General features: G+C 39.3%; 1 protein-coding gene across 4 annotated transcripts in view; it reads right to left on the bottom strand.

Moving 5' to 3' along the window:
- Nucleotides 1-6624, bottom strand: part of RFX7 (regulatory factor X7) — a 112040-nt gene extending 105416 nt beyond the window's left edge. For 2 of the 4 annotated variants that reach the window (XM_039865514.1, XM_039865515.1), the window contains exons 1-2: nt 6200-6532; nt 5892-6051 (exon numbers count right to left, since the gene is read on the bottom strand). In XM_039865514.1, coding sequence (XP_039721448.1) covers nt 5892-6051; nt 6200-6244 — 205 coding nt within the window. In that variant the 5' untranslated portion in view covers nt 6245-6532. Of the gene's footprint in view, nt 1-5891; nt 6055-6199 lie in introns of all 4 variants that reach the window. The other 2 variants (XM_039865513.1, XM_039865516.1) reach the window with 2 other exon arrangements.
- Nucleotides 6625-13936: the final 7312 nt, after the last annotated feature.

Raw genomic sequence — 13936 nt, 5'->3', positions numbered from 1 at the left:
TAACCTAAACTCTCAGAACACCTGAGAAAGCAGAAGAGAAGCAAGTAAATATAGAGAGACTAGTGGAAAAGGAGGCATTGGATAAGATTGGTCTAGTTTGGTTAGAGATATAGAATAACCATCTTATCGTCCTGTTTTTCATACAGAGAACATTCTGTCATGATTATGCATTAAAATGATGAAGAGGAAAGTTGTGAAACTCAACCCTACCCTAAATTATTCTGAAAAGAATATGCACCTTTTTTATTTACATAACCAAATTTACAATACAACATTCGGCACTGCCTTAAAATATTAAATTATTACTATAGAAAAGAGATCCTGTGTGAGGTGCTTATAAGAACTGAGCACTTCTTCATAAACAAATCGTGCACACAAATAACCACCCAATGGAATCTCTCAACTAGCAACTAAGTAAACTCCCCAACAACAGGGATTACTGCATAGCTTTACATATTTTTGCATAATCAAAAGCTCTTAGAATACTTTAAATGTAATACCTGATCAATAAATATTTGCAGACTGAATCTTACATAAAAGAACTCTTAAACAAGGTAACAATAAGTGAATAACACCTTCAGGTAGTCCCTCCAGGGCTGAAACCAAAGGAAACATTAACAAAGCCTAATAATCTGTCCAATGAAAATGTTCTGCTGGTTTCTGTGATTAGTTAATTCTGTTAGTCTTCACTGTGCTTATGGTATGTTTTATTACTGCTGTCAATATTAATTTAGTAACAAGTCATAATTTAAGCTAAAAGAACTTGTTGCAAGGTCATCTAATATAAACCTTTCATTTTTTAGACAAAGAAACGAAGGTCCACTTTCCCCACAATTAACACTTTGGCACTTGTCACTTCCTTCCCTGGTCTCCTAACTGAATAAAAGAAATGTTTTATTGCACAATTTTGCTCAGGTTAATATTACAAGTGAATAGACATTCCTCAAATGTCAGTCTCTTGCATAGTATTTTGTATATAGCCAGTCCTCAGGTGAGTATTAAACTGTTCTTGCTTAAAGGGCTCGACTTGAGTAAATGACAATGGTTATTTTAATTACTTTCATTTGTATAAGTTTAATGTGCAACATTATTTTTCTAATATCAAAAGTGATTTGACGTAAGTTTTTATTCAAAGCATGTTTCATAACAAATAAGACACTTCTGTCTTTTCTACCACTGTGAAACTCCTTTCCTTCAATATGACCAAAAACTAACAGTGATATAGAAACCAATTCAATTTGGTACATAACATCATTAAAGACACCTCCCAATGGGGAAAGCAAATGGGTTAATTATTTATACACACACATCCGTTACCTAAACTAAACAAAGCCAGAGAATCAAGGGGCTCGAACTTGCTTAACCTGCCTTTCTGGTCAAAAAAAGAAAACAATTTCATTAGTTTTTAAATCATAGATGAAAGCAAGGAACTGCCTGCTTTCTGGAATCAGAAACACTTAATGTTGGGATGCAACCATCACATCTGGCCTCAAGATAGGCAAGCAAAAAGCACCTTCAGTCTTTGGTGTGCTTGGTACAGAAGACAGGCTGAACTCAGGGAAGACAGCATGTCTACCAACTCATCAAAAATATAGGAAAGTCTTTAATTTTAAAACAAAATGAAGACTATGGGCTATGGTTAAAGTAAACTCTAAAGCTATGAGCTTTACAGTAAATGTTTCCCACTGCAGTTGAAAGAATAAAACTATTTCTCAGACAGGTAATAAATTGCCTGACCCAGACCCAAAGATGAAATTTAAGTACCAAGTTCTAGAAAGGGGACAGAAATCAGGACTAATATGGCATCACTATATAAATCTTAGGATCACCATACTGTAATTAATAAGAAAAGTTAAACAAAACTATAATTAAGAAATAAGAAAAGTTAAACAAAACTACTCAATTCGAGACTAATTAGAATTTTGATAACATTCAAAATGCCCATGTATAGAATTTTACTTTTAAGTCCGAAATGTAAAGAACAGATTCAGAAGTCTGTACATCTTACAAGACTGAATAAAGACAGGGAGCTCTGGCCTCCGCACTGCTTCCAGAGTCTGATAATTAATCAGAGGAATCATACAGCTTCCCTGTCATTCAATTTATCTGTTTCCATAAAATGGGTAGAAAAATGACACATTTTATAGGACCGTTTTAAGAAATGGTTTCCAAGGTCTTACTTGCAAATAAAGATTTACATAAATAAAAACAATTGATAACAACTAATTCTTTTAAGAATCCTGGAATTTATTTGTTGAGTAAATACAGTATTAGAGAATTTTCTACAATAATATATTAGGGTTTCTTTTGAATTTCTAGGTAAAGGTTTATAGTCTATGTTACAGCCTATTTGCAAACTGTTAATCCTTCCCACCCATATAGGTATGATTATTCTTAAACCTAACTAATCATAAGCAAGCAGAAGAGATGCAATGTAATTTTTTCTATGTGATTTTTTTTCCACAGCAATTTTATTCTATCAGGATTTCAAGTAAAACTGCTTCAAAAAGGAAAAAGAAAAGCACTTAGTAAATTGTATTTTTGTTTAAACACAATTTTCTTTCTTTCTTTTTTTTTTTAACTACGGAGACACTAGGAGATTAGAAGATAAACTTGCTTTGGTAAACTTGCTTTGGTATTCTTTTTCTGGGTAACCAATAAGGGGAGCAATGAAAGTTAAACAAATTTGCAGTGAGGTTGGGTTGTGGCGTTGTTTTAAGTTGCCAGTATGAGTCTTCATTTACAAAAAAAGAATATGGGTTACTAGTTTTCTTTTTTTTTAAAAAAAGTTTATATTATAATTCTATTGTTTAGAGAAAACATACATAACACTTACATCATATCTAATATTAAACACACCTCTGCAAATAAATCTCCTATCAAGTGAGTAGTGTCAAGTGATCTAGGCCTTTGTCTATGGAGTGGGGATGAGGAAGATCAAGAAAGGTGAAAGCTTATTACTTGGACCTCAGTTGAAGATATTCATAAATATACCACACAAATATTACAACCCTATCAAGTTAGCATTTTATTTTCTATAACTATCTTAAAAATACATATATCCAATTCTTAAGAAAAATAGTTTCTGATCTCATTAAGTACCATAATTTCGACTTTGAATACTTAACCTTAGTTTCATAGATTCATTTAATGCTTGAAATTACCATGGGCATACTTTTACCAAACAGCATTTTAGTTTAACAAACAAAAATAAATAATTATGAACTGAAATAATAAATAACTCATTGTCCAGTTAAAGGCCTACATCACATACTATATTTATATTTGTAGAATAGGAGGACAAGTACAGACTTGTTTGGATCGGCAAGTCCAATAATTTAGAAACTCTGATCAACATAAATGCAAAACCCATTTAATAATTTTTAAATGCCACATTTGTTTAATGTAATTTTAAATTTCCATTAATGTTACCAAAGATTGATATATGCAATAGTACAAAACTGATAATCTCTCAGAACATTATCAGGTGATTTAAAAAACAATAAAAAGATATTGTTGCCTTAAAAATGTAAAATGAGATGCCTAAAGAATTGCAACCTTATCTATTAAAAATTATTTTAATTTAACACGTATACTATTTCTTAGATAGTACTGAAGAAGCTTTCACTTTTTAATGTCTTTATTTTATATAGTTACTTGATGAATAATATAAATCCAGTATTGTGGAGCAGGGGATATGAGACTATAATTAAATATAACCACTAATGTTGTTTATGATCACTAGTGTTTTTCTAAAGTTTCAAATGATGAAAAGAAATAATTTTTGCAAATAGGATTTCTGAAGTTGAAAATTAATTGCTAGTAAGTGTGCTATTACAATTTTAAAATAAGGATAAAAAATTGTACATTTGGGGATTAAGGTGTTTGTTGCCCACTATTTTTTCAGAGCAAGTACCAAAAACTGAAGTGCACTCTATTTCAAGATAAGTTTTTCTCACATTAAAGTCAACATAGTTAAGTTGTAATATGTGTAAACATAAATTATCAATGAAAGAATATTAAATCACCTGATTTACCAAAAAACCAAAAAGAGCACTCCACTGTCATTGTTATTCAAATACTTCAGTTAGTTGCCTATATGACTTACTCATTTTAAAAATATAAAATGAAGCTTCCTTTCTCATTATTCTCATAATAAAATATACATAACTAACTCAGCTTTTTAAATTTGTCTTTCACAAAGATTTTAGTTCTTTTAAGTTGGATATCCCTTATCTGAATGTAAAAACCAAAGTGCTTATTAATTCAATTCAATGATGATTTCAGGTACACTAAGGTTGCATCAAGTTAATGGGGGCGGCAGTAAGGGCGGGGGGGACCCATCCTGGTTTCTGGAAACCTTGAGGGTAAGCAGGAGATTAACCATCTCTTCCTTTAAATTGCAGCTTTAAAAAGGGGGTGAAGGGATCCACTGATTAATAAATAAAGCTCCCCTCCCCCCCACACGAGAATCCTATTTATCTGACCTAGTGAAGTTGCCAAAACATGACTATTGTCAAAGCCAAAAAATTCTCCTTTAAAATATTTAAACTTCATTTTAAAATTAAAACAGAAAGCAAGATACTCAGCTGCCAACTACTGTGTAGTATGAAACTATTAAAGCCTGCACTGACCTACTTCATATTAGCATCATGACAATTTGGATGCATGCCAAGAAAATAATTAAAATTATTTAACTATATAACAAATCTTAATTTTGTTATTTAAAAATTGTCACTGTTTTGAAGTGTGCAAATACAGTGCTGCAATGTCAGCTGTTTTATGATACATTTATTTTGAAATTGCAATATAAAAGTAAGGAGTTTTGATATTTTAGTAGTCATATTCAATGATGGACATGAAACATTTCATTTTTAAAATCAGAGCTTTCTTACACCACATTTAATTCTATCTTTAAACTTCTATTAAAAGCAATGTCCTAGACCAAATCCCAAATATTGCTTTCAATTTTTAAAATAGCACTACACTTTTTAAGAAATGTCAGTTAATGAAGAATTCTATAAAAACAATCCAAGTTCATGTTCAAGGAATATTTACAATGGCTCTAACAGGACAGACTTAACTCGGTGTTTTTAATTATTAAAAGACTGCCATCAGTCTTTCATAGTTTAATGCAGAAATATTGGCAATTCTCATACAAGAAAGTACAGGAATAGCAAAGGATATTTCATCTAAGGTTTCAAAAAAAGACACACGAAATGGCAAGACTATTACTTCAAAGATATTTTTAAATTAAAAATCACTTTACAGTGTGAACTTCCACCTTAAAACAAAATATACTAACGAAGCCTTTTCTTCACAATTAATGTAAAAAATAAACTTCCTGGAAAAGAAATTTAATATCAGAATAAAGAAGGCAAAAACATCCAGAAAGAGCAGCTAAAGCAACTGAAAGGAAGAGACACATTAGGTTTTGTGCTGCCTATTAATATTCCTACGCACAATGTCTGTTTGGTGAAAATTCACAATACACTTCTTCCTCCCTGTATGACTGCAAAAAGGAGTAAACACATTTCACATTCCTCAGTCCCAAATTTATGCTACCATCATGCAAGATGACTTAATTTCGACCCATATTCCTCTAACACATAAGTGAAAACCACAAATAACTTGTTTATCTGCACTTACAACTGAAGAGGTGGCAAAAAAAACCCCAAAAAACATTTGGGGGCTATGGAGACCAGGGGCTGATGCGAAGTCCCCACACCTCCAGAGGCCCTATAAATATGCACCCGACTCTGGATACCCACAATCAATGAATGCATCAGCCTGCTCCTCCGCTTCCCCGCCCGTCGCCAGCCTTCCCCCACCCCCTTTGCAGCAGAATTGTGCCTGGGCTTTTTTACCCCAGCGATGGAGGATCCTCTTACCAGATGGAGTTCTTGATCTCGTGTTGCAGCGCGCTGGCCTCTGTCCCTGGCAGCCCAGGCACAAGGGCTGGCAGAGCCACCCCCGAGTTGGGGGCGCTGGGGGGAAGCTGCTGATGGGCATCAGGCTGCTGTGGTGGTGGCTGTTGTTCCTCTGCCATCGCTGCTGGAGGGTGGAGGGGAGAAGGTGAGGAAGGAGCGCAGAGGGGAGGCAGTGAGGACAGGAGCAGGGGAAGGGAGGACAGAAAAGGGGGAGGGAGAGGAGAAGGGAGGAGGGAGGAGGAAGGAAGCTGGATAAGCTAGGCCTTTACCCCAGGGCTCGAGTGAGTCGCTTTCGCCTGCCGCCTGGGGGACATCACCGGGGAGACCGAGCGGCTGCTCACGGCCGGGGCGCTTCACCGCGGGAGAGGCATGGCGGCGCCCCTCAGCCCCCCGATGCCGCCTCCTCCCGTCAGCGGCCGGGGCTGGGGGGGCGGTGAGGAGGGGGCGTCTGAAGACGAGGTGGGGGGCAAGACGCCCCGAAATCCAAGGAGAATGGTTGCTCGGGGACTTCGCGGCCCGGCCTTCCTCTCTCGCCCCTGGGGCTCTCTACTCCGGCAGCTCCGCGCTCCTGCAGCCCCAGACTCAGCTCCACGCCACTCCCCACACTGCCGTCGCCGCCGCCGCTCGCTCGGGGCCCCGCCGCCGCCGCCTCCGCCGCGGCAGCCGCTGCCCTGCCAGCCCCGGAGGCAGCCCAGTGCGCGCAGCCGCACTGCGGCCCGGCGCAGACGGCAAAACACCTAGCGCTCCGCTGGGCTGGGGAGCGGGCGGGGGCGGGGGCGTGGACCAGTGTGTGCGGGTGACGGGCGCGGGGGCCTGGGAGGGGGGCGCACGGGTGCGGAGGGCGGGCGCGGGCCACCCGGGCCCGGAACGCGCGCCGCCAGGGCCGAGAAGGGGACTGGCTCAGCTGGTGGAGGAGAGCAGGGAAACGTGGGGGAGGGGCTAGCGAAAGAAAGAGAACTTGCGTGAGGAGGAGGAGAAACCAAATTTAATATTTGGCGTGGAAATGGGATTTTTGGTGTGTTTGTTTTGCATCTTCAAAGCAAGTGCAGTAAAATTAATCAGCATTGTTGCCCTTCCCCTCGACCTGTGAGGATTTCTTTCTCCTTGGGTAAATGGAGAGAATTGAAGCAGGTAAGAGGCTAAGCTGACTTTTCGGAAGCCCCCAAAGAAAAACACCCGTTGGAATTAACCACCCTTTAGGTAATTCAGTCTTGAACGGAAATCGCAAGTCAGGAGCTGGGTTGAGTGCTCCTCAGTCGGGCATTCAAAGCCCTCCAAATCTGGCCCCACTTTAGCTATCCAATCATAGCTGCCTCCATCCCCCTGCAAGAACTCCCGGCTCCAATCAGTGAAGTCTCCATGCCATTCTCAACGCGCAGCAGATTCATTCTTCCTTCGTGCCTTTGCTCATGCTGTTCCCCTCACCTCCCCACCCCACCCCCTTTCCAGGAATGCCCTCCCTCCTCTATACGGTCTCAAGCCAACCCAAGCTCTAAGGCACAGCTCAAGTCGCGGCTTGTCAGGGTCCCTGGCAGCCAAGGCCCCTACCTGCTTCTGAAAGAAAGGCGTGTAGTTCTCTCAACATGGAGGCTCAGGCTCCAGGCACGAGCTCTTTCGTTTGGAGCCAGTTGCCCCCCTGGACGCACTCTCTGCCCACTTCTCATTCATACCTAAGAGCTAGCTTTGTCCATTAAGAGTAAGACTCCCTACTAGAAACAAGCAAGTCCCCTTTAAGAGCAGAATTGGCTTTTCTAGGTGGGGCTGATCAGGGAGGCCTAAATTGCCTGGGTGTAGAAGACAACAGCCAAGGCCTCTGGCACCAGATGGAACAGCTGCTCAGCTCACACTGACCTTTCTCTGGGTCCGTGGTTGTTATGAGCTCTTCGGCTTTAACTTTTCTGACAGTTCCTATCAGGTCTCTACCTGACAAGATTCTCTGGCCACTTTCCTGCTGTGCTTGGACTTTGGGCCATGAGGCTCTGCCACCTTTTAGACTCTTCGTGGGTGGGGAATCTGATTGGCTTGGAATGCTTCCTGGCCTTTGTAGTGCTCAGTTCCCTGCCTTGGCCTGGAACCCTCTTCCTTTTGCACCACTGGCTCACAGACTACACTCCCAGATTCGCCCTGAATACTTAACTTGCACATGATGGGGAGAGAAGGGAGGAAGGGCACCTGTGTGCCAAACACAACTCTTCCATGAGGATTCCAGGCCTCTTGGGTTCTTTTGCTCCCTAAATACCTTCTGCACTGATTCTTTAACACAAATGAGCCCCCTTTTCCATGACCTAAGTTTACTTTAGGAAAATACAGGTTGTTTCTGAATTTATTTGCATATGTACCCTGTGTCCTATGTAAAGACAACGTCTGTACTAAATTGATAGACACCATGTGCCCTAGACAGAAACTTTGAAAAATAAAAATAGCTAATGTTTATTGAGCACTTTCAGTGTGTCAGACTTGGCACTTTCTATATATTATCATAGTTATTCCTCCCCAAACTGCATAATGTAGATACTATTATTCTCTCCATTAAATCTGAGACAAAAGCTTAGAGGTGTTAAATAACATTCGTAAAATTACCCAGTTAGTAAGTGAGGGAGCCAGGATTTGAATCTTATAAGTCTAAGAACCTGCAAGCCATGCTGAAAATGAGGTTATAATGAAAAATTTTGGATGTATATATAAGCTCTATACCCATGGAGAAGATGGAGGAAGTAAAAAGGCACTGGGGAAAGTTGCCAAGTCCTCCATATTCTAATGTTTTACCTGGCCAAGAGAGAATGATGGCTCCACGGTGCCACATCCTGGAAGGGGGAGATCCTAGGAAGTGGGAGATTCATCCAAGAAAGGTAAACCAAGACGTTTCGTTAAAAGTTCGCTACCGGGTGTCACAGAGGCTGGCTTCCCGGGTACAACTTCTAGTTTTTTATAGGTTCCATAAAAGAGCCGTACCACCTCAGCAGCCACTAGAGGGCTCAGCAGAGCTGCAACCCGAGCTGCCCTCTAGCGGCGGTGCTGAAGAGGGCATTGTTGAGCCTTTGGGGCTTTCAAGGACCAACAGACGGTTGGAGGAGACATCTGAGACTCTTAGGTGTAACCAGCAACGGGTGGGGTGGCAGATAGTATCAGACTGAAGAGATGTTATTGCCAGAATGAGACATCCTTATAGGAAAGAAAAGATCAGCCCCCTGCTGACAACATCTGGGAGTAGAGTGTGCGTTTTGTCACAGTCTTCAGAGAGGGCTGTGAATACAATTGTGCCACTAGAAACCTAAACGAAACTTGATGAAGTTACCCAAAATCTTGGGGTGGGACTCAAGCCAAACCCAGACGCTCTGTGTAAAGGTAGCATTGTAGCCATGTGCTTCTGAAATTGTGTATGTACCCCTCTGGTGCTGAAACCTTATACTAAGGTCCCTTAGGGACCCAATCAATGAGGCTTATTTTCTCACAACTTCAGTTTGACTCAGTGAGAAGTAATGGAAAACATAACATTATAGTAAGCATGAAGTTTTAGGATTGCACACTAGATTTTGAGCTTATATTTCCCAACCCTGAGGAATATAACTCTATTCTCATTGTAAAAGTGTACTCAGAAGTAGAAATTTTTGAGAAACACTGACATAGTGGGGAAGAAAGACTTCAGTCTTGGAATCAGAAGACCTGGGAATTCAAACCCTCTGTTTCCATTTCTATGAAAATGAAAATAATGACCTTCCTCACAGAGTTGTTATGAAGAACAACATGGAAAATGACAGCTAAACCACAGAAGTGCTGCGCACGTAGAAAGACAATCTACAAGGTGGATGGATTGCAAGCACCTTAAAGGTAATGACTGTGTTTTACTTATCCTAGCAGTCCCAAAACACAATTCTTTACTTCTAGGTGTTTAGCAAATATTTATTAAATTCAGTAGTTACCTAATCTTAATTTTCTTAGCCCAACACATTGTACCATCTTGCTATCTTATGCTTGCAAACCTTGTCTCCTTTATGAAACTAATCTTTTTATTCTGTCTAGACTGTAGCTTATACATTTATCATATATTTAACATACCTGTTACATAATAGTTTTGGGCACAGAAAATTAAATAAATAAATAAATAAATGAGAACTAGTCCCTACTTGAAGTAGTTTACATTCTTTGGAACAGAGAGACATGTTAATATATATTAATTGTACAAGATTATGAGCTCCAAAATAGAATCATATCTACTAATGCTATGGAGACATGGTAGAGAGAGGAATTGGTCTTGTTCAGGTTAAAAGAGCTATTTGGAGAAGGCCTCTTGGCTAGCATATGAATTGAGTCTAATTTGGTGAACAAAAGTTCAATAGGCAGAGCACTGAGGGAAGAGGATTTCAGGTCAAGAGCAGCATGAGCACCGGTATAAAGCCGTGAAAGGTCACATGGAATGTGTGAATAATGCATAGCCCGATGTTAGCTCTGTACTCAGATCTTTAATGAAGTGTATAGGAGAGGGAAAGGATGGTGAGGGAGATACAAGCCCATTTTGTTCTGACAAAAGATGAGGGCTACAATAGGTTTGGTAGGTGGTAAATATTGGTCAAGTACTTAAAGTATACATTTCATTTCCCCAAATTATGATGGTTTACAGATACAGAAAAGATATTCTCCATTTTATTTCCCCTTAAAAATTAAAAACAAAGTATTTCCTCATTCTCTGTTCCCTTGATTGTTGTTTCCTCTGCCTTCTTCCATTCCAAACTTTTCCCCCTAGGAGCTGAAAGAAGAATATGTAATCATCTGTACGTTATTATTTGAGAGAACAAGGAAGAAAGGCTTTCTACCTCCAAAAAAAAATCTTTCTCCATATCAGAAAGAATTGGTTTATTTCTTTGGGCTAAGCTGTTGTCTTTCAACATGCATGTAGTCCTAGAGGAGCTGATATATTAAGTTCCATTGGTGTAATATAATTGAGTTTTTGTTCTTACTTTTAATAGAATGAGAGGGAGGGAGACAATAAAAGAGGAAGCAAGATTACAGAAGAGGGAGGTTGTAGGATTCAAAACGAAATGCACATTGGCAGATTTGGATAAATATTCTCCATACCATTCTTACTAATGTAAGTATGTTATAAAAGTATGAATTCTCTTGTTAGAACACAAATATTCTGTTGTGTCATTAAAACAATGTTAATGTTAAGGCAAACTAGCCTAACTATTCAAATACTGGGCAAGGCAGCAGGTTGTTAACAACACTGTCACTACCTAGCTATGTGACCGTATCTATATAAGCCATTCTTTCAGGTCCCTTTACTTATCTCTAAGGATTAATGGGATAAAGTTCTCATAATGTACTTGGCTCTTCAAGTGAAAGGTATTATGAAAATGCATGCCAGGTACTGCTTTGATTTCACTTAGGAATTTTCCACTGTTGTTACCATATACACTTTTATGTTGTGACCTGCAATTCTCTTTATATTAAAGAAGGTTCAAATTAATATCATCTGTCCGAATTTTAAAGGAAGTGTTTACTTTTACTTTGGGCTAGAAAAGTCCCAAGTACAAATTTTATATGTTAGAAATTCAGGCCAGCAGCAGCTGTGAACAGAAGCAGATAAAGAAAAAGCATATTTGCCTAACCCTGAAAGTGACAATGTAAAGACACTAGAGCCAAACCTACAGTGAGGAGGTCAGTGTCACTGCAATCTGAAGTGGCGGAGCCTAATCAGTAATCCACAAACTCTATCATTCTACAATTCATTTCAAGGCACATTTAAGTACCTATTATGCTGAAACCTAAGAAAAATTTTAAAATAAGTGGTAAACACAGTATTTTTCTAATCTTCAAGAAGTTCATAATTTAATTGGAACACTAGACATCTCAGCCCACACATCTTTTTAAAAGTGAAGTAAAAATACAAGGGACCAAAAAAAAAGTGTGTGAGAGGGTAATTTATTAAGCTATTAATTTGGTTTGTGTTCTACTTATATTATCCCTCCCCTCCATTCCAAACAAGTTTCAAGGGAGTATTCCTAGGAAGAAAGTTATTTCATAGGAACTCTCTCTTAGACAACTCCAGAGGACACCACTCACGTTGTAAATGAAGCTTCCTGGACCACAGCTCCTTAGAATGCAATGTCAGTGTTATGCATGGAGTTGTGTCCAGCAATCTGCCTTCCCATTTCCTTGCTTTTTGAGGAGATTTTGCTAGGGGATTAAAGAGGTAAGGGCATCTGGGGAGCAAGGGAAAGAGAGAGAGAAGGAAGGATTGTGGGTAGGTATAATTAGAGAGAAAGAAAATATTCCCCAAACTGGAAAGTATTCCAGTATTGGGGATATCAGCCTTGCTTCCTAGAAGGACTCCCAAGAGATATCCAAACCTCAGATAGATGCATGATGACCCTACAGGCTGGGAGCCTTGGTCCATGAGCAGGGTTTTGCCTGGCTTTGAGGGACCATATTATCCCTGAACAATGAGGATGCCAAAGTCCACCTTCCCCCTTTTTTCTAGGTACAAAGTAAATGTTCCAAGACCCTAGTGAAGCCCTGGGGAGGAAAGGAGTGGAGCCCAATAATAACTGCAGCAGAATTAAAGCTGGGATTACTTAAATCTGAGGTGAATTTAATTTGATTTAAACAAAATAAAGGAACGTGGCATTTCTTGCACACCCAAATTTGACTTGCAAATTTATACTGACCAGTGGTAGATACTATACGAAACAGTGTCAGGTGAGATATGTAAGATTAAGAACCGCAGTGAATGGCACAGCTAATAACTGCTGAATTTAGAGAAAGAAAAGAGCAAAAGTAATCTCAGGTTGCTTCATAGAGGACCTGGGACAGAGCTAGAGTGTAAGGAAAGGAAAGGAGTTTATAAAAGTAGAAGAAAGAGTGGAGACAAGTAAGAAGGGAAAAATAGTGTCAACAGAAGCACAAAAATGAGCAAGCATGTGAAGAGACTCAGAGGAGACTGTCCTAATTGGAGTGAACAGCTGATGATCAAGGTTATATGGGGTACCAAATTCCAAGTCCGAGCTTCCATACTCACTGTATAAGGCAGAATTCTATCAGAGAACAATCAGTAGAAGGTACATATAGAGAGATTTTATTATAATATAATTTATTATAATATTTACTATGATTACATATTTTACTATAGTATTTATTATAATGATTTTATTCTAACATATAATTCAAAGTAATTAGCTTAGATTGTGGAAGCTGATAAGTCAGATTAGTAAGGCAGGCCAGCAGACCAGAAACTCAGACATGAGGGGATGCTACAATCTATAAGTGCAATTTCTTCTTCCTCAGGAAAATCTCAGTTTTGCCTTTAAAGCCTTTTACCTAATTGGATGGAGCCCACTCAGATTATCAAGGATAATCTTTACTTAAAGTCAATTGATTGTAGATGTTAACCACATCTACAGAATACCTTCACAGCAACACCTAGATTAGTGTTTAATTGAATAAGTGGGTACATTAGCCTAGCCAAGTTGAGACACAAAACTTACCATCACATTCACTACCCTTTTTATGTCATCTCTCTTGTATTTGAGAAGAGGAAGAAGTCTTTAGATTTTTTTCTTACGGACCTCGGGAAAGATAATTTCCTATGAAGTATCCTTTTGTTGGATATATTTCTATGTTCTTGCTTGTACATAAGTATACTTATTCCCAGGAACTTCCTATTTTTCTTCATCCTTTTTCCCCCCTTATCACCACCACCTAAAGTTATGTAAAGTGACAGGTGAGTATTATGGTTGATGTTAGTTTTTTGTTTTTTCCATTTATAGTACTTCTAGTGTATCTGTTAGTGTCATTTTCCTGAACTGACCAAGCCTCAGGCTGTCTGCCATATCCATGGTCCCCTTCTAAGGCCACCTTCTAAAGGGCTCTATTGATGTAAGCCTCCATCCTTGTCACTTGTAGTCCTTGCCCCCTAGTTGGAACATGGCTCAGCATCCAACACAAGAGCAACCAATCTGCTGGCTAGCCAGTGATCTATGAGCTGGCTGAATGTAAGAGCTTTGCCCAAG

The sequence above is a fragment of the Pteropus medius genome, unplaced genomic scaffold (assembly GCF_902729225.1).
Source record: "Pteropus medius unplaced genomic scaffold, Ma_sr-lr_union100, whole genome shotgun sequence".
Classification (NCBI taxonomy): domain Eukaryota; kingdom Metazoa; phylum Chordata; class Mammalia; order Chiroptera; family Pteropodidae; genus Pteropus; species Pteropus medius.
This window is presented reverse-complemented; position numbering and strand designations above follow the sequence as displayed.